Source organism: Sciurus vulgaris (genome assembly GCF_902686455.1).
Source record: "Sciurus vulgaris genome assembly, chromosome: 10".
In the NCBI taxonomy this organism is placed as follows: Eukaryota; Metazoa; Chordata; class Mammalia; order Rodentia; family Sciuridae; genus Sciurus; species Sciurus vulgaris.
Window position 1 is genome coordinate 70824824 of NC_136470.1, and position 20943 is coordinate 70845766.

The 20943-nt window shown below is 38.8% G+C and overlaps 2 protein-coding genes and 1 long non-coding RNA gene across 4 annotated transcripts in view; 1 reads left to right on the forward strand and 2 right to left on the reverse strand.

Moving 5' to 3' along the window:
- HGD (homogentisate 1,2-dioxygenase) overlaps positions 1-11871 on the reverse strand; it is a 46660-nt gene extending 34789 nt beyond the window's left edge. The window contains exons 1-3 of one of the 2 annotated variants that reach the window (XM_079155321.1): positions 11712-11871; positions 4104-4175; positions 3177-3265 (exon numbers count right to left, since the gene is read on the reverse strand). In XM_079155321.1, the coding sequence (XP_079011447.1) occupies positions 3177-3265; positions 4104-4175; positions 11712-11726 (176 nt within the window). In that variant the 5' untranslated portion in view covers positions 11727-11871. The remainder of the gene's footprint in view (positions 1-3176; positions 3266-4103; positions 4176-11711) is intronic. The other variant, XM_079155320.1, reaches the window with a different exon arrangement.
- Positions 11872-12057: 186 nt separating this feature from the next.
- On the forward strand, positions 12058-13357 carry LOC306670623. Its single transcript, XR_013766460.1, has 3 exons — positions 12058-12347; positions 12595-12742; positions 13055-13357. It is a non-coding gene; the product is annotated as an uncharacterized lncRNA (long non-coding RNA).
- Positions 13358-19504: 6147 nt separating this feature from the next.
- The window catches only part of RABL3 (RAB, member of RAS oncogene family like 3), a 48029-nt gene continuing 46590 nt past the window's right edge, over positions 19505-20943 (reverse strand). The window contains exon 8 of the mRNA XM_079155354.1: positions 19505-20800. Coding sequence (XP_079011480.1) covers positions 20735-20800 — 66 coding nt within the window. The 3' untranslated portion in view covers positions 19505-20734. The remainder of the gene's footprint in view (positions 20801-20943) is intronic.

Sequence of the window (20943 nt, forward strand, 5' to 3'; positions counted from 1 at the left end):
TATCCTGAATGAGTAAATATTAGGGTTGGAATTAGGCTGAATATAAAAACATATGAAATTGAGATTTTTACATACTAGGTATAGGAATTGTTTTCATAAAAATCAGTAGAAGTTATAATAGGAAATAAAATAATAAGGAATAATATTATAATAAAAGAGGAGAATAGATTAATTATTTTTATTTGGAGTTGCACCAGTTTTGTGGTTCCTAAGATCAAGCGATTACTTCCATCCTTTAAAGGGTGAGAAAGCCACAGCATTAGATGTGGAGGCATGAATTGGCAGTTCTTGTATGCTTTCTCAGTAAATGAGTTTTAATCTTCTATTAAATCTTTCTATTATGAAGTATCATTAATAATTTTAGGTTTGTGGTGAAAAAATATTCTCTCATTTTATTTTATATTCCCTTTGTTATGAGTAAGGTTGAGAATCTGTTCATTTATTAGCACTCTGTAATTTTTCTATGAATTATCTATACAAGTTCTATACTATTTTCAATTGGGTTGTCTTTTTGATATTAATCTGTAGAGATTTTAAAATTAATACTTCTGTACTCCAAAAATTGTTAGAGTCATGTGCATGTTTCAATACAGTATACTTATGGTTTGTTGGGTTTTTCGTTTTCTTTTTTTTTTTCCCCTTAACTTCTACTCTCTGTATGTGTCAAGGCCTGAGCCAATGTTCTCTCTACCAGGACCAGATCTTCAGAAAAGGAAGAAGAGTCTGATGAAATAAATCTGAATGACACCAGGAGGAGAACCTTCCAGAAGTTGAGAGGGACACTGAAACTCACTACAAGGGACCCAAGCATTTCCAGAGGCCATAACCCTGATGGGGTACAGAAGGAGGCAGGACCCTACTTCTGACAATGAAACACTAGATCTATTTAATATCGTTTGATCCTGTAAGCCCAAGGACAGTCTACCCCAGGGAGTGGAGGCGATTAATCTGGCCTGGCCCAACACTGAACCATGTGGGAGATAAATTGGCTAGCTTTGTTCTTCCCATCTGATTCCTGTAACTCTTGAAGGTGTGATCTCAGACCTTGGACTTACTAAACCTCTCCAACACCCAGTGGTATATGGGATTGAAAGAATGTGTGTGTATCTTAGAACCAGCTGTGTGATTCAGGGCAAGTTACTAAACTTCCCAGATCCTATGTTCTTTGTCCTTATCTCCTCCTAATATTGTTGTGAGGACCGGAAGAGTTCATGTGCATGAAATGCCTGGCACATAGTAGGTGATCTCTTATTAGATGCTTGTTAAATTGTCTATCTTCCCCTTACTCTTTGGGGTTCTCATCATGGTCCAATTTTTCCATATCCTTTGTCCTATTTGTCACCTTCTCAGGACTCAAGTGTTCTAAGTAACCTAATAAAAATTAATCCTGATAAATAGATAGAATCCCTAATGGTTTTGTGGTTTCCTCCATTCTGGTTTAAGTGAGTCATGACTGAGAATTTCAGGCTGATGCACCTACAGATGGGGCTGCATCCATCTTCCTACTGGGAAATTCTTGAGGATACCCTTAGAGAGTTCTACACAGATGGGTGAGCCATGCCCAATATCCCTTATTTATTTATTTATTTATTTTTTAGCTGAGTTTATAAAACTCCCCAGGCAGCGCTACATTGCCCTGGACAGAGATTTAATTCTGACTCAGGGAACTTTGCCAGCTTCTTAATGAAATGCCAACAGCTCCTTTTCAGCCTCCTGGAACACAGCTCAGCTCCTGCTGGCTGAAGATATTGCTGAATAATGGGGGCAGGCAGAAGAATCCGGAAACCAGGTGGCCTGTTAGTGGATGGGCCATAAAGTCTAGAACATGGTCATGGGGCCAGATTGTCATAAATTAAAATGGATAGGAATTGTCTGAGTACTTACCTTACCCTGTCTACTTGGGTTTGCAGAAGGAGAGCTGATTAAATGCAATAGAAGTTACCTCTGATTTTGACATGTATGAGAAACTATCTTCCCCTGTCCTTCCATGCACACATCTATCAAGAGAAACCAATACTGATACACACTTACTGCCTCCTGAAACTCACCTTGTACCATAGCACCTGCTGTATCTTATGCTTCAGCTCTCTAAATAACCCTGAAAATATTACTAGAAATACTCGGGAATGGAAACAGAAGTTCTTCTATGGTGTCAATAATGACGATGATTTTAACAATAACTCATGTTAATTGATCACTAACCAGGTGCCAGGAAATGACCTCACCAAAACTCTGAAATAGGTGCTGTAATTATCCCTATTTTACAAATGAAGAGGTTCTGAGAGGAAAGATGATTTCCCCATGTTCACCCAACTGAAGAAGGAGCCTGGTTTTAAAATCAGGGGGCCTAACTCCAGAGTGGGTATGTTTCTGTGTTCACTATCTCATTGATTTCTCAAGAAACCCTGTGGGGATAAACACACCCACTCTTTCTAAGCAATGTGATACCACCTGTCCTCTTCCCCAGCTCTCCAATGTCAGCAGCAGCCCTCTTCACAGATGCCTTAACCTGAAAGTCCTCTGATTACATACTGCTTATTTCAATCATGACACTTACAGCCTCCTGAATCTACCCCATCTACTCCAACCAGCTGCCCCAGAGGAGTTAATCAAGGGAGTAAGTTCATTGACCTGCTTTCCAAGAAGGTCAAATTCCAAAGAGCAAAAACCTTACTAATTCAAACCAGGAGGGGCCACAATACAAGAACTTTTCAACTACTTAGGCTTTGCTTATCCAACATTTTCATGTATAGAATGTAATGTTTCTAGTTAACTGAGGAAGTCCTTGCTCTAAATCTTCTATAATTGTGACTCAATTATATGCAAAAAAACAAAAACAAAATAAGTAAATTAAAAAACAAAGCTCAACTGGACAATCCTTAGAAGATCAGAGCATTAGAAATGTTTTCTTTTTAAAAAAAAGAAGGAAAAAAACATATTTTCTTCTGAGTACTGGTGAGAATTTGTAGGTGGAACTGGACTGGTGTGTTTCCTGTGTAGTTTGTTCCCTCACCATCTCCCTTTAGTCACTTGATTCCAGCTGGGAACAAGTCCAGTCCCCTCTGCCTGTGATCCAGGATACAGCCTGAAGGATCTATGACCAGGGTATGGGAGGCAGGACCAGTCCTGGTCATAGTTCCACTGCCTGCAGGTCAGAATTAATCTAATCCTCTTACCTTCTCTTATTGGTGCTCCTTGGACAAGTGAAAGCTGATCCTGAGAGCTGTTCAGCATATAGATTATAGGGGCAGACTTGAGGATTATTCTAAAACCAAAAGAGGCAATAAACAATGATTCTTACATCCAAAAAGCATCCTCCCAAACCTTTCCACCAATCAATTCAGTGGGGACTCCTTCCTGAGTGGGGAGAGTCTGGGCCACTCTCCATGATCACCCCAAACTCATTTATACTTCTTGTAATAACTTTTTATGTAAATGTTCCCCCTGATTATAAAAACAACATATGCTTATTATTGAGAACTTATAACATATGAAATATGATATCACCCATTATCTCACCAAGTAGAAGTAAATCAATGTTCACCTAAGTGTATTTATTTCCCTTCTTATCCTCCGCATATAGGGATCTCATGATACCTGTAACTATAATATTCAGGATTTGCTTTTTTATAAGGAAATAATATAGCAAAAGCATTTTTTTGTGCTGTGAAATAGTCTCCAAAAAGTTTTGAAAGAATTTTTGTTTGCTGTAGTTTTGCTATTATAACCAACACTGGTGCAAACATCTTTATACAAACATTTCTAAAGTAACTTATTTTCTCATTATTGTTATATCTTCTGCTTTTCAAGGGAAGTAGAAGGAAAGATCCCTAGCCCTGGACTTTGGGGTTTCTCCAGGAAATCCTACAGCTAATTCTACTAATTTGAGTTGGGTACTTTGCATAGGTAATAACCACCAGTCCTCAAGTTGAATTTTTGTATTGTCATTGTTCTATGTCCCAGTTTTCCTAATAACTTGTGAAGCTTCCAAACAGTTCACCTGCTAGATTAGAAGAACCTTGTTGAGTGGAGACATTTTGGCCTGAGGGTCAGTCATCCAGGCTCACAAGTTAGCATTTTCCAAGCATTTTATTCACTCATACCTGGCCCTCGGGCAGGGAACCTGGACAGCGTGGGTCCTCTGAAGCACATTCATTCCCAAATCCAGAAATGTACTGCATGTGACAAAGACATAAATGCCACTATTAGTGGGATTTAAAGAGCATTTCATAACATTGACCGACCACAAAGGTAAGAATTTCTGTGTGGTCATGCGGGGGCACCTGGCTCTCCTTGCAGTGCTTGACAGAGTTCCACTCAAGGATGATTGCAGAGACTCATCCTAAAAGGATTGTAGCCAGATGTATGCCTCCCTAGCTTGGATGTTATTCTGTGGAGTTTTCCTAATAATATATCACTCACTTCAGTCTGAGGATCTTGCTAGAGGTGATGGGAATAATTCTACAAATTTCCAGGAAAATCATCATGGAGACAAAAACACATGTTGAAACCCTGTGATGTTAACCTCACTACAGGAGAATGTTTTTATTATGTTAAAAATCAAACACTGCATTTACTGGCATAGCCAGAACCTGTTGGGGCACAGAAACTTATAGATAACAATGTTTCCCCAAGTTCTAAGCACAAAGCATCTCCCACAGTAGCTACTAGATATGGACTAGCTTATTTTATCAATGGCAAGCCCTGGTACCCCCCTAAAGGCAAGCCCTTAGAGAAGGTAGATATCGATCTCCCCCTGTCTCCTACAAGGTGGTTTAATTCAGATGATGGTTTTGTTTATGTGTGGTGGTAAGGTAAAAGAATAAGGTTTCACAACATTCCTTCCTTCCTACAAAGAATATGTCACCCCTATAATAAACGTTGGTACACAATAACCATTGGGACCGCTGGCCTCCTGTAACCCTTAACTCAGCAATTTAGATATTAACCAGAAGGACCTAGCAGAGATGGTCACATGACATTATTTGTCTATCGCTTTACTGCAAAAATAATAAAAATAGTCTTATGTCATATAGAATTTAGATATTAAGGAAATAAACATTGTATTAGCTCATTGACGTAATTAGATATTTTTAAAATAATTGTGATTAAGTAAGGATAATCTGTAAGGTTACTGTTTTCTCATAATCTTTCGGTAAAAACAATTTCTGCCTATGCTTTGGAAACTTCTTTGATTTTATTAATAATAAGCCTGTCATCATAGCCTGAAGAAAAATGTATATAAACCCAGCCTTCCCCAGAATAAAGTGGGATTGATTGCACCAGAACTAGAGTCTGTGTCTTTCTTTCTCCATCCATCGCCGACGCCGTCTCCCCGTGCCCCCTTACCAGTGTGGAACCCATGGACTCCTGCTAGGGCTGGACCCCGGCATGGTCATGTGTCTGTGTATGATCCATACATAATATCTTTGCTATGTCTTGACACGTAAGTAATTTAGGAAAGAGGATGTATTTTGTGTAAAATTTTAAAGACTTCTACTTAATCAATACCCTTCATGGTACTTGGTTGATAATAGGCTTGTTTTTCCTTATCTCCTCTCAAGAATAAGCTCTTTAATTCCAGTTCCATCTGGAAGTTCCTGAGAGGGAAGATGGTTCAACTCCAGATTAGGAGGATCTTTCTGAACCTAGATTGCAACCTCCCTAAGCTTGGGACTCCATTCCCCCTCCTCCCAATATCCTAGAAAAAAAAAAAAAAAAAGCAACCAGGAAGAGGAATTTGGATCTAAAATCACAGCAAAATCCTTGCCAGAAAGCTCTCTCCAAACTAGCCTTGCTGCAGGCAGAAACCTGCAGTATCTGGCTCATCTATGGAGTACATGTATATTTATACTTTTATCTGTGAGGATATGTGAAAATGAAGTTGAAAGATAGGGGTGGCTTTCAGGAGATGTGCCAGCCCAGAATCTTTTCACAATGGCCCAAAGGAGCCTACTGTGATTGCCATCTCTTAACTTTATACCCAGAAGGGAAAAGTTAAAGAGATTTCTCAACAAGGCAAATTATGGGGATCCCTTGAAATTTACTTGTTTTTTTTTTTCATGGTAAATGAAAGTTAGTAAATGTCAATAAATATTGATTCCCAGAGAAGAGCTCTGATATTTATGAGATTACTGGTCCATAGAGAGTGAAACTGAACCCAGGGTACTGGGACAACTGAAGTCAATCCCACTTCTTGTGAAATGAGTCCTCAGTGAGCTAACATGGCACCTGCTATTCTACCAGCTGTAAGAACCAGGGTGGCTTGAAACAGGAAGGTATCAGCTACCCCACCCTTTAGATGTACTACAATTCCGTTATCCTCCTGAAACACCTTTGTTTCTATGGAACTTTTTTTTCAAAATGCCTGCAATTTATTTTATGCCTGCAGCATTTATGGTCCTCTGGGCAATCTGATGACGAAGCAGCAGATTTGTAGCATTTTGGCTCAGTTACTGCCACCAACCAAGACCTGAGATTTACTCTTGCAATACTTAATACACCTGTGAGTATTGTCAGGGGTCTGTCACTGGCTTCTTTGCTCTCCTATAAGTTTCATGAAGGCTGGGACTGTGGCAGTCTTGTCTACTCTATGTACTTGTGCCCTGGCCCACAGAAGGTATTCAGTAGCTGTCAGAGGACTGATTTGGTTTTTCACTTAGAGCTAGCTTCTACTACAAGTGCATGTAGGGTCTGTGAAGTGGGGTTAGAGACTCCTTCGCTCTAACTTAAACACCAATTGATTTTAGTCCAGGAGAAGGAGAGTGCAGCCTTGCTGGGTGAATGAAATGCCACCATCTGAGCACATTTCTTTAGAAGATATAAGAAGGATGGGTGTGGGTGGAGGGTAGGCCCTCCAGAGTTCTTGGCAGCATGGGGAAGGATGAGCTAGATGTAACATGCCTGGATGTGTGAGTGATGATCAGGCCAACAGTGTCTATATTTGGAAGGAATATTGAATGTGAAATGTTATGACCTAGAAAGCAATGGAAGTGAAATTATTCTTTTGCTTTCAGACACATTTTTTTGGGGTGGGGGGAGCTGGAGATTGAACCAGGCATCACATATGTTAAGTATGTGCTGTACCACTGAGTTATGCCTCCAGCCCCCACAATTTTTTGTATATTTGAAAATTCATCATCACACAAAAACCCCACCAAGTTATAATCAGATTTGTTCCCAGCAGCACCATTCCGTTTGGAATGATATTTTGGAGGAAAATGGCAGAGATTATCCAGCATCTTCATTCTTCACAGAATACTGTTTTCTTCTTTCAAAATGAAGTGCGCGCTCACCATCAACAAGGATTGAATTTGAGTTGCTGAGAATCGGTAATGACCCCAAATTATCTTTAATTCTGTGCAATGGAATTTTTGCCCAGTCTGTGACTGAAGCCACTGAGTATGACAGTGCCTTGTCTTTGTTCAGCTGCTGCATTGTTTCTCTCTGCAAGGAGGAAGGAAGGTTCCAGAGCTGCCCAGTACAGCTGAGCTTTCTGGCAGCATGAGTGGATTTACTTATTAACCTTCCCATTCTTTGCAACTGCTGGACTCAGAACAGAGGTCATATGTGTATTCGGAACAAGGAAAAAGAGAGTGTATGTGCCTCTGAAGCATTTGATTCAGGCTGTGCTTTAGAAAATAGAAAAGAAAGCAGAAAGAACAGCTGGTGGTCTGGAAGGGAGCCACCCCAGAGCTGAGAGAGGTGTGAGTTCTGAATCCCCTTCTCCACCTTAGCTGCGGTGCATTGGCTAAAGAAGAGGTGGAAATTGCTGAGTCACTACTGACTTCTTTGGTTTTCCTAACCTTCTGAGAGCAAAGTTACAGATGAGTATATTAGAGCTTTAAAATGCCATTTCCCTCACTGCTGAAGGCTTCTGAACTGAGGAAGCTGTACTTTGCAGCTCCTTTCTCAAGGCTTTGAGCTCAAGGACAGAGTCTGAACTCTGCTTTTATCAGGGATGAAAATCCAAACATTCAACTCCAGCTGGTTCAGTGATTATGTAGAAATGTACCTTATAGGAAAATGTAGCAAAATAAAAATCTGACATTCAGCCAGCTTGTTTGCATGCTTTCTTCATTTCAAATTTCTGAATAATTTGATTTAACATAAAAATATGATTTTCTTTCCAAGAGAATTTTATGCACATTTTCTAAACCAAAGAATAAATTATTGAACTCCATGTGACTTCAGTACCTTCAGTTCTTTGGCAGCTCACTAGTATGCAGCTTTTTAATTCTCACCTGGTCCCTAGGATGTGATTTACTTGTCAGAATAGTTTTATGAGGTGCTTTCTCCTGAGTCAGATTCTAAGCACTATCTAACAGGACAAGCAGATGGTATATCTCACTTCCTTTTACTGGTCATGAAGAAAAAGAAGTCAGGGTAAAGATGGCACTACTGCTCCCTTTTTTTTCTTATACAAAGAAAGAGTCTGATATTTCTGGCTAACATTAATTGCTAGGGAAACTTGTAGACTATTGCTGTAGGTTGAATAATGGCCCTGAAATGTCTTACTCCTAGAAATTTAGGAGTGTTACAATATATAGTGAAAGAGAAATTTGCAGATATGATTAAGTAAAGGGTCTTGGCATGGGGCAATTCCTTATTATTTGGGTGCACCCTGAATGTAATCACAAATACAGAGACAGAGAAAGAGGGAGATTTGACTGCAAAAGAGGAAAAGGTGATGTGATGACAGAAGTAGAGATCTGAGCAATGCCCTTTGAAGAGAGAGGAAGTGAGCACAAGCCAAGGAATGAAAGCATTCTCTGGAAGCTGGTGAAGCCAGGGAAACAGATACTTGTGTATCTGTTGTCCAGAAGAAAACTGCCAAGCTGATACCTTGATTTTAGTCCATGAAACTGATTTCAGACTTCTTAAGGCAGGAAGATAGAGTTAAAAGTTTAAACTGGTTGCATGACTGTAATCTCAGTGGCTCTGGAGGTTGAAGCAGAAGGATTACAGATTCTAAGTCAGCCTCAAAAACTTGGTGAGGCCCTAAGCAACTTAGTGAGACCCTGTCTCAAAATAAAAATAAATAAATAAATAAAAGGGGTTTGGGATGTGGCTCAGTAGTTAAGTGCCTCCAAAGGTAGGCAATCAATCTCTGGTACAAAAAAAAAAAAAAAAAAAATTAAGCTGGTGATGGAAAGGGACTGTATGCTTTATGTTTAAGAATAATGGTAAAAAAAAAAAAAAAAAAAAAAAAAAAAAACTCCCCAACTACCTTGGTTGTTCAAAATAAATGACAAGAAAAATTTTTTGTTTTTTTGAGGTTTTCTCTCTCTCTTTTTTTTTTTTTAATTTGGAGGATGGTAAGAATGAGGAAGAAAGGAATGACAAGAAAATTTTAAACTCATGCAAGCAGATCTGACCACAAGCCCTTGACTGAAAGTAACCAGAACCCTCATTTAAATGCATTTCCACGTTAAAAGACATGCTCAGGAGGGAGACCTAACACAATTTTAGACACAATTTTGACCACATGCGAAATGGTGCAGGCACAGGAAGAGATTGCAATACAATCATGAATTTTGTTATGTAATCTGTAAATATGGAAATTCCTGATCCACAACTATATAAATGTTGTTTACCCTATGACTTTGACTTTCTTGCCTATCTATGGAGTGATCATTGCTGCCTGGCTACTCTGCTTAAGGGGCTGCCACCTTACTATATTAATCAATGCATTTAATGATTTTTTTCTAACCCTCTCTTTGTTAGCCATGTCTGATTTCTATCTTGAAGGAACTGAAGTACCTGCTGAGCTGGTGACATTTTGGCCTCCAGAACTGTAAGAGAATAAACTTGGGTTGGTTTTTTTGGGATGTTGATAGACCTTTATTTTACTCATTTATTTATATGTAATGCTCGAACCCAGTGTCTCACACATGCTAGGCAAGCACTCTACCATTGAGCCACAACTCCAGCCCAGATTTGGGCTGTTTTAAACCAGTAAAATTGTGGTAATTTGTGACTGCACCAACAGGAAACTAATTATGTAAGCCAGTGGGTCCCATCTCTAGCTAATAATTAAAGTCTTTTCAGAAATATGATAAGATTCAAAGCTAGTGAATCAAAGATCTGGTGGTGGGCTCCGAAGTCTGCATGTAAAACCAGCTCTTCATTTTAGAAATGAAGAATCCAAGGCCTGGAGAAGTGAAGCAACTTAAGAAGTGGGCAGTCGATTTTTAAATTTAATTTTATTATTTTATCTTTTGACTTTTCTTCCCCCAGTTGTGCTTTAATGGAGATGTGATTTCATTTGAGGTTTTGTGCTGATATATCCATTAAAATGAAGGGAAAAAAAGAGAAATGTTTTCTGAAGTTATGTAATGTTTATTGATTAGAATGTGCATGATGCAATCTGGCTTTCTGCATTTAGATTTCTGACCTCTGCAGCTAACCTTTTCTTCTGGAGATTAGACAGCAGGCTGGGAACGCTTTTGAACTTGAGAACCAGCATGCAATTTACATTGGTGTGGTGATGCTACGCATAATAAATTGCTTAAAAATTACAGCAGGATAGGATTTAGGTATAATTTATTTATAAATGGTAAGGATGTTTCCAGCCCTGCCGAACTTCCTTGTGGAATTTTTATCAGAAAACAGTTTCTATGTTTTCTCCCTTCTCCATGACTCCAGCCAGCACCATTGACATGATGACCCCATATTTATTCCCCTAGCCCTGCCCACTGACCTGAGTTCCAGATCCAGACATCCAACTACCTCCCAGGTACTTCCATTTGGCTGGATCTCCATCAACTCCAATTAGGCTGGGATACTGGGACCCTAGAACTTGCAGAACTTTCTGCATATTTTGTGCTTTTGCATATGCTGTTTCTTATGGCCCCATCCTTCACTTCACTGATGCCTACTTTTCCCAAGACTCAGCCTAAGAATAGCCTCCTTGCAGAATTTCCTCTTGACTCTACTTAGGTTGGACTCACTTCCTACCCTATATTAATCTGCAGCATCACACACTGACACATACTATTTGCTGAATGAAAGAATGAGAGTTAACTCTCAGTCGGGCATAAAATAAACTCCTTTACTCTGGTGTTGAGTGTGTTTAGGATCCCTATCAATTAGGGAGATGCCAGATTCTTCAAACTCAGTATCAGGTAAAGGGCATCAGGGCATTCTGGGAAGTGGTGGGAGGGGGCCTATCCCAATCAGTTTGAACCAAGGTTCAGGGCAGTTCTGTTCACCTCTACTTGTATTAGGCCCTGATGTCAGTCTGCGCTGGGCATTAGGCATGGTTTTAGATACTGGGGATTCTCCTTTCCCTTGCCTTAAGGCTTCAGTCTAGGAGGAGCCAACAAGCCTCCTTTTTTGAGTCTGGGATTTGAATTCAGACAAACCTAAGGATGCCTACAGATGCCCAAGACAATATTTGAAATGAACAAAGGCAAGAGATGGTCAGTATCCTTTTCCTTTATCATTTCTCCTTTGTTTCCCCAACTGTTCTCACAGATACTACTGTGAAGCCTCTGAACACAGGGGTTTTGATTGAGTCATTTTCAAATCTGACACCCTGGAGTTTTCAGAAGCTTCTATAAATTCTGGCTGAAGAAGCCACTGCAAACTTGCCAGGTGGTTCCTTTTGGTGCTGGGGATAGAACCCAGAGCCTTGAACATATTAAATTCACTCTCTACCTCTGTGCTATTCCCCAACCCCAGCCAGCCCCAGCCAGATGGTTTCTTACCATCAACTCAGCCATTTCCCTTCTGCTTTAAGTGTGATGACTTCGGGAAATCCAGATCCAGGGAAAGTATGCAGCCAAATGTTCTGTTTCTCCTTACTACCTTCTGGATGTTCTTGTTCCCACTATGTCACTGTGCCTCACTGGTCAGCAGGTCTCTCAAGGGAGCCAAAAGACTTGCCTAACTGTTGAATATATTAGGCAGAAAGTCCAGTCATCTTTTATCTAAACATCTTATGCAACTGTTTTGTTTTTCTTTGCAGTGCTGGGGATCAAACCCAGGGTGTCACACGTGCTAGGCAAGCATTTTGCCACTGAACTACATCCCCAGCCTTTTGGCTTTTTATTAAACACAGGCTGTTTCTGGAAGAGTTGGCAGAAGCCTGGCTCCTCTTCACCTGAGATAAATATTGGCCAATTATTTGTTCCACTTAAAAGAAGGAGGCTTATTACAAAAGGCAGAGAATTTAACACTATCTAGAGAATTTAACACTATCTGGGAAAGGAAATATGAGAGTTAGTGCCTACTGACAGTGGTAGTGGATTCTCCACTGAGTCCTGCCTCAGGCCAGGAAGGGGTAGGGAAGAATGCTCATTTCTCCAGAGAAGAGTGAGAAAATGAACTATGCTCCCATCCAGGTATTTCCTCAGAGCTTCCTGAAGACAGGGCCTGGGCACAAGTGTCTAACCCTCTGTAGCTGCCTCCCAGGAATGAGCTCAGTTTCCTGGGTGAATTGTTCAGAGCCTGAAGCACTTCACTCACAGCAAACTGAAGTGTTTTATACTTTTTTTAAATTATTATTTCTTAAAATATATTTAGTTAATTTATTTCTTATACATTCTTTTGGAATTGTGTTCCCTAATGCCTTTCTCCCTCTAAAACCAGGTCAAGGGATTACTCTCTAGCCACTTTCTCCAAGGACTCTCCTGCCCTTTATCTTGGCAATTCTCCTCAGTCACCAGAAGGTAGTGACTTCGTGGCTGGTGATATTCAGGAAGGAAGCAAATGTACATTGAGTGCTTGCTTGTGCCAGGTTTTTCTACAGATACTACTTCATTTAATTTCACAAAAATATTTTTGTAAAGTAGGCTTTATTATCACAAACTCAATGCAACAGACCAGGTAGGAAATGTAAATGAGTAAAGCAGCATATGTGATTTTTTGAGATAAGGTATAGGTACAATTTTTAAACATTGGCAAAGGAAAGAAATATTAAGTTAAACTTTTGAGACTAAGAGGTCTTTGAAAATTTAGGATTTATTAGATGTACAGATGCTCCTCCCATTAACAGATAAAGTTTTTTTCTTAACAAACATGATGCTTAGGTCTTGTAAATTTTTTGCAGTCTGAGACCAACACGCAAATAAGCAGGGCCACTAACTTCCAGAGGTCCAGGTAACGGCTGCCCTAACTGCCAAATGTGTGAAGGAGGCAATTTGGTTGCCAGGTGACTGCAGATGCATGAGTGATCCTAGGTGAGCCAAACCGGATCAACCGTTAGCTAAACCCAGCCCAAGTTGCTGACCTCCAGAACTGTGAGCAAATGGAATGATGACATTGTATGCTATTAAGTGTTGGGGTCATTTGCTAAACAGTGATAGATAAAGGATTCATTTATGCAGTCAAAAACATAGAAAGGTAGCCAGGCAGTGGCTTGGGAGGCTAAGGCAGGACGACTGAGGGTTCAAAGCCAGTCTCAGCAACTTAGCAAGGCCCTGAGCAAATCAGTGAGACCCTGTCTCAAAATAAAATATAAAAAAGGGCTGAGGATGTGGCTCAGTGGTTTAGTGTCCCTGAGTTTAATCCTCAGTACCAAAAAAAAAAAAAAAAAAAAAAAAAAAAAAAATCCAAAAAACAAAAAAGCATATAAAGGCGTGAAATGGCTAGAGGTTGCCAGTTTGATACCCTCTCCATTAGACAACTAGGTCTAAGCACCCTCCAGAGGTCCCTGGGCTACAGCATATTCAGTAACAACAGAATAATTTGTCTGTGTGAGGTGGTCACACAGAAAGGGCCAGACAAAAGGGAAACAAGTGATATGTTGGTGACAAACTGTGAATTGATACCTGCAGACCCGGAAGCTTACTGGGCATCTCAGCATGTCAGCATAGACAGATGACATTGTGGTATTATTTATGTAAGCTTCTCCAGAATGTATGTGCAAACCAGGAAGAAGGGTGGAGACCCTTGCTTTATTGAGGATAAGTTTCCACTATTTGTGAAAGATGTAGGCTCAAAATAGAAAATAAATTCGAGGAAGATATCTCTTGCACATCTGAGTATATGAGTATCTTGGACCTTGAATCTCTATTGATCTTGGGAATTAGCCTTTGGGGGTTAAAAAAAGAAAAAAGAAAAGAAAAGAAAAGAAAAACCTTTAGTGCTTTACTTTTCCATAAACGTTCTGTGCTCTTTCTATGAAACCAGCTTTGATGGCAGATTTAAGAGGTGTTTCAGTTCTTCCTTAGGAGTGAGAGGTTTCCAAAGAAGTTGGAGAGCAGATCATTATATGAAAATAACTTTGAGGGACCTGAAAATATTTAAAATTGAATTAACGTTTTCCCAGACTTTAGGGATTCCTCCTAGGCAGATTAACTTTAATTCCTGTCCTTTTCTATTTTTGTTACAAAAAAATCAATGAAAGAAGTACTTGCTTTATAACTATTATAAGCCAGGCACTGTGCTATATACATAACCCAGTGGATATAAGATTAAATAAAACAGGTAGACAGCTCCGATTCTCTAATGGTTTTCCATTTGAATTAATATAATCACACATTCACTCATTTAATAAGTTTTGAGAACCATTACAGTATGTGGTAAGTGCTGTGATAGCGAAGAGCCCAGGGTGTTAAGGGAGGTATCAGGGAGCACAGCCCAGGCCAGCAGGATCAGGAAAGGCTTCCTGGAGGAGGAGATGTCTGAGCCACATCACATAGGATGGGAGGTGGATAGAAAGGGCCTTAACAGGGGGAAGAAGAATTTGTACAGATAGAAAAGCAGAAGTGCAGTGTATTCAGTGAACTATGTTCAGGACCCTCCGACCAAAATTAGCGGAGTGGAGGCGTCTAGTCAGGGAAGGCTTCTGGGAAGGGGAAAGTTTTGGCAGACATTCAAGGCAGGAAAAATGGAGATGGCCTTCTGGATAGGACCATCAGCTTTCAAAAAGATACCAGGGGTAGGAGTAGGCTGTATGGGGTTAAGTAAAAACAATATTGAACCAAAGCAGAGTCACAATGTCAAAGTAATGAACAACAAAAACAAAGTTGCTAAAATCCAGGCAACAGGAGGAAGGATTTGGTGAATCAATGTGGGGAACATGTGAGGCAGAGAACCTGAAAGGCAGCAGGAATTGGGGACAGCAGACAGCTCTCCCAGATTTAACACAAGATAGGGCTTTAACTCTGCAAAAACTCTGGAAAAAAGTCCAAACACACAAACACCAGGAAGTGAGGGGGTTGGACCAAAACCAAGTGTAATAAGCAGTGATGAAACCTTCAGCCCGCTGAGTGCCATGGTGTGCATCGTAGCCCCAGCTGCTCAGGAGGCTGGGCCAGCAGGATGACTTGACCCAGGAGTTCAGGCCCAACGTGGACAACACAGAGACCTCGACTCAAAAACAAAACAAACACTGCCAGGCTCCTTTGCCCACTGTACTTCCGAAATGCTATCAGCAAGTATTTTATTCTCCCAATATTAGTCTGGAAGATTATTCTTTAGGACAGTGACTTGGAAATATGATAATTTGAATAAATTGTTATTAAATATAAAATGAAAAATTTCCAGAAATACTTCTTTTAATGAAGTATATGTTTCTCTCCTTTAACTTATATACCCATAAATGAACAATTTCTATACCCATAAATTAACCCATAAATGAACAATTCTTATTTCTAAAGGGAAATGAGAATTTGGTATTATTCAGAATTCAGTATTATTTCATCCTATTCTTTTTGGTTTTACATATGTGAATGTTGAGAAAATTTGTTCACATAAATGATGTTTTGATTAACATCAAAAATCTCTTAGTGATTTATCATTAAATATTATTTTAAATATCATTAAATGATGATTTTAAATGATCAATAACTCATTGAGGTTATTCTTTAATTGCATTTGAAGGAAGTAATTGGAAATCTGATTGGAAAAGACTTTATTACCCAGCCATTTGAACCATTTACTTTAAATATTACACTTCCATTTAGAGGTACTTTGTCTAACTCATTTATTAAGAAGGGGCTGAGGAAATAGAGATGTTAACTTTTATATTCCTTTTTTATATGATTTTTTTGGAGGATACTGGGGATTGAACTCAAGGACACTTGGCCACTGAGCCTCATCCCCAGCCCTATTTTGTATTTTATTTAGAGACAGTGTCTCACTGAATTGCTTGCTTTTGCTGACGCTGGTTTTGAACTCAAGATCCTCCTGCCTCAGCCTCCCCAGCTGGTGGGATTATAGGTGTGTGCCACCATGCTCGACTAATATTTTTGATAATTTTTTGATACTTTTATAAACTAAGCCTTGCCATGAAGAATATGCCACAACCTTGGTTATTTCTTACCCAAACTCTCCTCTTTACTTTGAGGAATTTAAAAAAAAAAATTGTGGTGGGTAGGGTAGGTAAATTCTTAAATCAAACAAATATTTAGGACTGTCCTTTTGTTGGTATCATGAAGACATTTGCACACTGGGCAATATACTGTTGTACTATTTGACAAAGATACATACATATGGAAATCAATGCTCTGGAAAATGATTTCCTTAAAACTATCTGTGCTTATATACCTCTCAAAAGGGATACTTCTATCTATCCCAATTTGAAGACCACTGACCCACACCAAGAAAATGGAAAACATCAAAGAAGTTAGGGATTGTTAGAGGGCAATGAGAAGCAGGATCACAGAGCGATCACCCCAGGATATAGTTAGACCATAGAGAACTCCAGCACAGCTGCAAATAGATGGGTCTGAGCGAAGTTTTGCATCTTAACTGGGGTTTAGAAGTTCCATTCTTCACCAATCCTTACTGAAGGCTTTGGTAAAGTCAGGTGGTTGAACAGCTGAGAAAAAAGAGGGGGGATGTTTAAGATGGCAAGGTACTGACTAGAAACAGATATACCTGGATTATAAAGAACAAGTGGCAGCAACAAAATGATAGTAGAACATCAAAGACCAGCTCTTCCTGTTTGGCCAATAGGTGATATGATCTCATGTTCACCTTGGTATGTGTGACCTTAAGAGGGGGGAAATAGATTTGTTCCTTAAGGTGAGATCATGTAGCAGCAAAGAACTTTGATAACTCTTCTATAATGGTGCTCATAAAAGTAGAGTCTACAGTCTATGCATGTTCTCCTTTTCTTATTAATCTTTCTGAAAGGCTAGATCCTGACTGTACACCTGCATCAGAATCACCTGGTTTGTCAGTTAAAAATACAAAATCCTGGCCTTATCTCATACATATAGAATTGGCAGGGGAATGAGGCAGAGATGAAATCTTGGAATCTGTTTTAAATGAGCACTTTGGGGAATTTTTCTATACTTTTGAACTTGAAAACCTTTAAGTTCTTTTATGAAATTGCAGATTAATCCTAACTGGAAGTCAAATCCTTTTCTTATTCAATGGAGTGGCCCTGGCAAACTCTGGTTCCACTTTTTGCACAGGCAAACGTACTGTGGAGTATTTGAGACCCAGTTAGATTTCCTGAACATATCCTCTCCCACCACAATGATTTAGCTCAGTCTCGTGACTGGAGAAATGAATTTTTAATTTCCTTCTCTTCTTTTCCCCCAAACAGTATCCTCCTTTGAATTTTAACAGGTATTAAATCAATGCAGACATCCTGTTAGACCTTCAAACTTCCTAAAATAGGATCTACCTGTGCTTTAAAAAATTCAATTAAAGCACCATCTATTAAATATCCTTATAAAGCCCTACCCTTGTTGGGTGCTATAACACACACTACTGAAATGAAGACTCAAAAACATAATGGCAGCAATTAAGAGCTCTTCATCTCAGTTTAATGGCCCAGAACATCAGTTCCATGAAGCCCATTTTCAGAATGGATAGAAAAACAGTAGTGTGAAGCATAGTTGTGTGCTTCAAGGAAGGAAAATTATGAGAACCTGAGCTAACCCTAACAGGGACTCAATCCCTTGGGGAGTAGCTCTTAAGAGCAGTGAAAGGGGAAGAGAGATTTCTTTTCTCATTCATGGCTAGGTTCATGGCTGAGGCATCTCTGACAAAAGGCAGATTAACAGGAGAAAAGCATTTATTTAATGTTTATTGCATAATATACTTATTTAATATAAATTCGAAGACTCAGAGAAACGGAAAAAAAATCTACTTTTACAGACAGTTGTGCATTAGTATGATTGGAGGTTCATGCTAATGAACCTAGCAAGGTCTGTTTGTTCAGATTCCACTTGGTATCTATCTCTGTCTTCAAGGACAACAATGTTCCTTTCCTCCAGGTATAGGGAGGGTACTTCTGGAATAAAGGTTTTATGACCTATATCACAGGGAAGGCCAACTAGATTTTTTGACCTGCTTCAGGAGAGAAACAGTGAAGGGGAGGTGTGAGTGATCTTTCTGCAAATGCCCATGGCTATATTTTGGAGTAGTGTGTCCTGAACCCCATCAGCATTAAGGTGAAGAGATCGATCTAAATCCTTAATTGGATTCCAATTAAGGATCTTGCCCACCTGAGGAACAGATGAATGGCTATATGCCTTCACAACTGGTCACCTCTACAATGGGTGAGGATATTGGTTTAGAGCTGGACTGGGGTGGGGGCGGGAATGCACAAAACCTGTCTACTGTTAGCAACTTGCTCTATAAAAAAGGTAAGAAAATTAAAATTAATACTTTCTAAAACCTATTTTTGTATTTGTACTTATTATCTATAAGCAATTTTTATGACTAATTCTTAGCAAAAATTATGCTTCAAAATATTCCTTGGAAGAAATATGGTTATTAACATTGTGATGACAGTCTTATTTTACTGCTACTAAAGTAACAAATTTACCTTAGATTATTAAAAATTATTTTTTCTTAGAAAACTAATTCAAGGAATAAAGCTGGTAGCAAGAAGAAATGTAGTTGAAAAAAAACTGTTAACTTTTCAAACCTGAACCTGTAGTCATCAATGATGACTTACTTTTATTTTTATTCATTTATTTTTTTTTTTTGAGATAGGGTCACATGATGTTGCTCATACTATGTATGACAACTATTGAGCCTCAAACTTGGCAATCCTCCTACTTCAGACTTTTATTTCTTAATAAGAGAGAAAATAAATTGGGATGGATTTATTATTATTATTATTATTATTATTATTAAAGAAAAGGAAGGAGAGGGAAAGGAATTTTGACATTTAAAAAAATTTTTGCAATGATAGGGACCAAACCAAGGGTCTTACATGTGCTAGGGGTTTCTATCCTTTATAAAAAGGAAAATTCAAAATATTTTAGCTGATTTTTGTGTAGCATTTGGTTTCTACTTCTCAACTGCACAGTATCTGGCATAACACACTTATACCATATTCCATATTCAGATCATGATTTGGATTACTCTCCTTTATGTTGAAAAAGAAACCAGAGTAAGGTCTTATCAGTGAGGAAGTGGACTGGAGAATAATTTAGCTGATGAAAAGTGCTTTGAAAATGCTTTTTTCAAATTCCCTAGACTGCCTCCTAAAAGCACTCACTAACATTATTTTTTAATATCCTGTTTCAGCATACCTTGATTTCTAAACTACTTTTGAAATTTAATTAAATGAATAAAAAATGAGAGCTGAAGTTGTATATTTATTATTATTTTTAAAATATAGAACAAAATCAGAGATTGTAGCAGTGATGGAAAGAATATAGATGATAAGGTAATAAAAGAAGACAACAAATTAGTTTTTTGAAACCAATTTTAAGTACTAAGGAAGAACTGGGGGAAGAGACAAGCAAAAAATAATGATGGACAATTATGCACACATGCACATGAACACACACACACACACACACGCACACACCATTCTTCAAAAGCTTTGGAGTGATTATGAAATCCAAGAATCCTAGTTCATAATTCATGGAAATGTGTGGCTTCTGTGAAACTTATTTTTACTTTTCTCCACACATACACTGTTGACACAGAATAATACAGTCAGTAAACTATATTTAAGGAACATTTCAGGAGTTGAATTTCTTTAAAAAAACAAAACAAACAGAAAAACACTGAAGTTGTAAATCTCTGACTCTCCTTGTATAGGTCTTAGATTTCACTCTACCTATTTCCAAATAGAAAACAGTAGAAGACTGCAGACAGTTGTAAACTAACAAGTGAAGGAGCTGTCAATTTCTCACAGAATTCCTCTTTTCTGGTACTGCTGTTCTCTATGTATTATTAATCCGTACTTATATTTAACTCCAACTATTAGTTGGCCTCTTCCAGCCACCAAGCCATTTGCAAAGAAGAGGAAAGGGAAACAAGGATTGCTATTCTTAGACATCCCTGTGTGTGATGAGGGGGAGACAATTAAATAACACCATTTAGCATCTTTGAAAATGACATAGATTGTTTTGGGTGGACAACTCAGGGCTGGTTAACAAACTTTCCTCTCAAGAAAGTAAATTTAAGAACAGAGATACATTTTTGAAGTAGTTAATTAAGGCTTCAGCAATGAGTGTGGGAAAATTACAGACCCATAAAAACCTTCCAGTTCCAGTCAAGAGTACATTTTCTCTGCAGTACTGTCACTGCTCATTTACTGCATCATGTTGACAATGTCTCATATTTCCACAAGGCTTTTATATAACCTATAAACAGGGACAGAAAGGTGAGGAACAGAGAGAACTGGACAAAGTCTGGACCTCCCACATTGTCACTTCCTTTCATTTTTCCATTAAAGGGTGAGGGTGGAGGATCATTTTAAGACAGTTTTGTCTAAAGGCTGAGATGTTAATAATTGACACAGCAAGAGGAAAGCTGTGAAAACTGCCACTGCTTGCTCGCTCTTCCAAAGGATGAGTGTAATTCAGTCATAATGAAGACTCTTTAATGTTCCTCCCCCAAACCTTTTTCGATCAGGAAAGCCTGGAATCTGCAGGCAAGAAAGACAATCATATTAAGATTTAAGTAGAAAAATTCAAATGCTAATACTAGAAATTTTTCCCTGTTTTTTTGTTTCTGTATGTCAGCCTGTTGTTCATTTTAGAACTAGCTTTCTGAAGTTTTGCTCAGAAA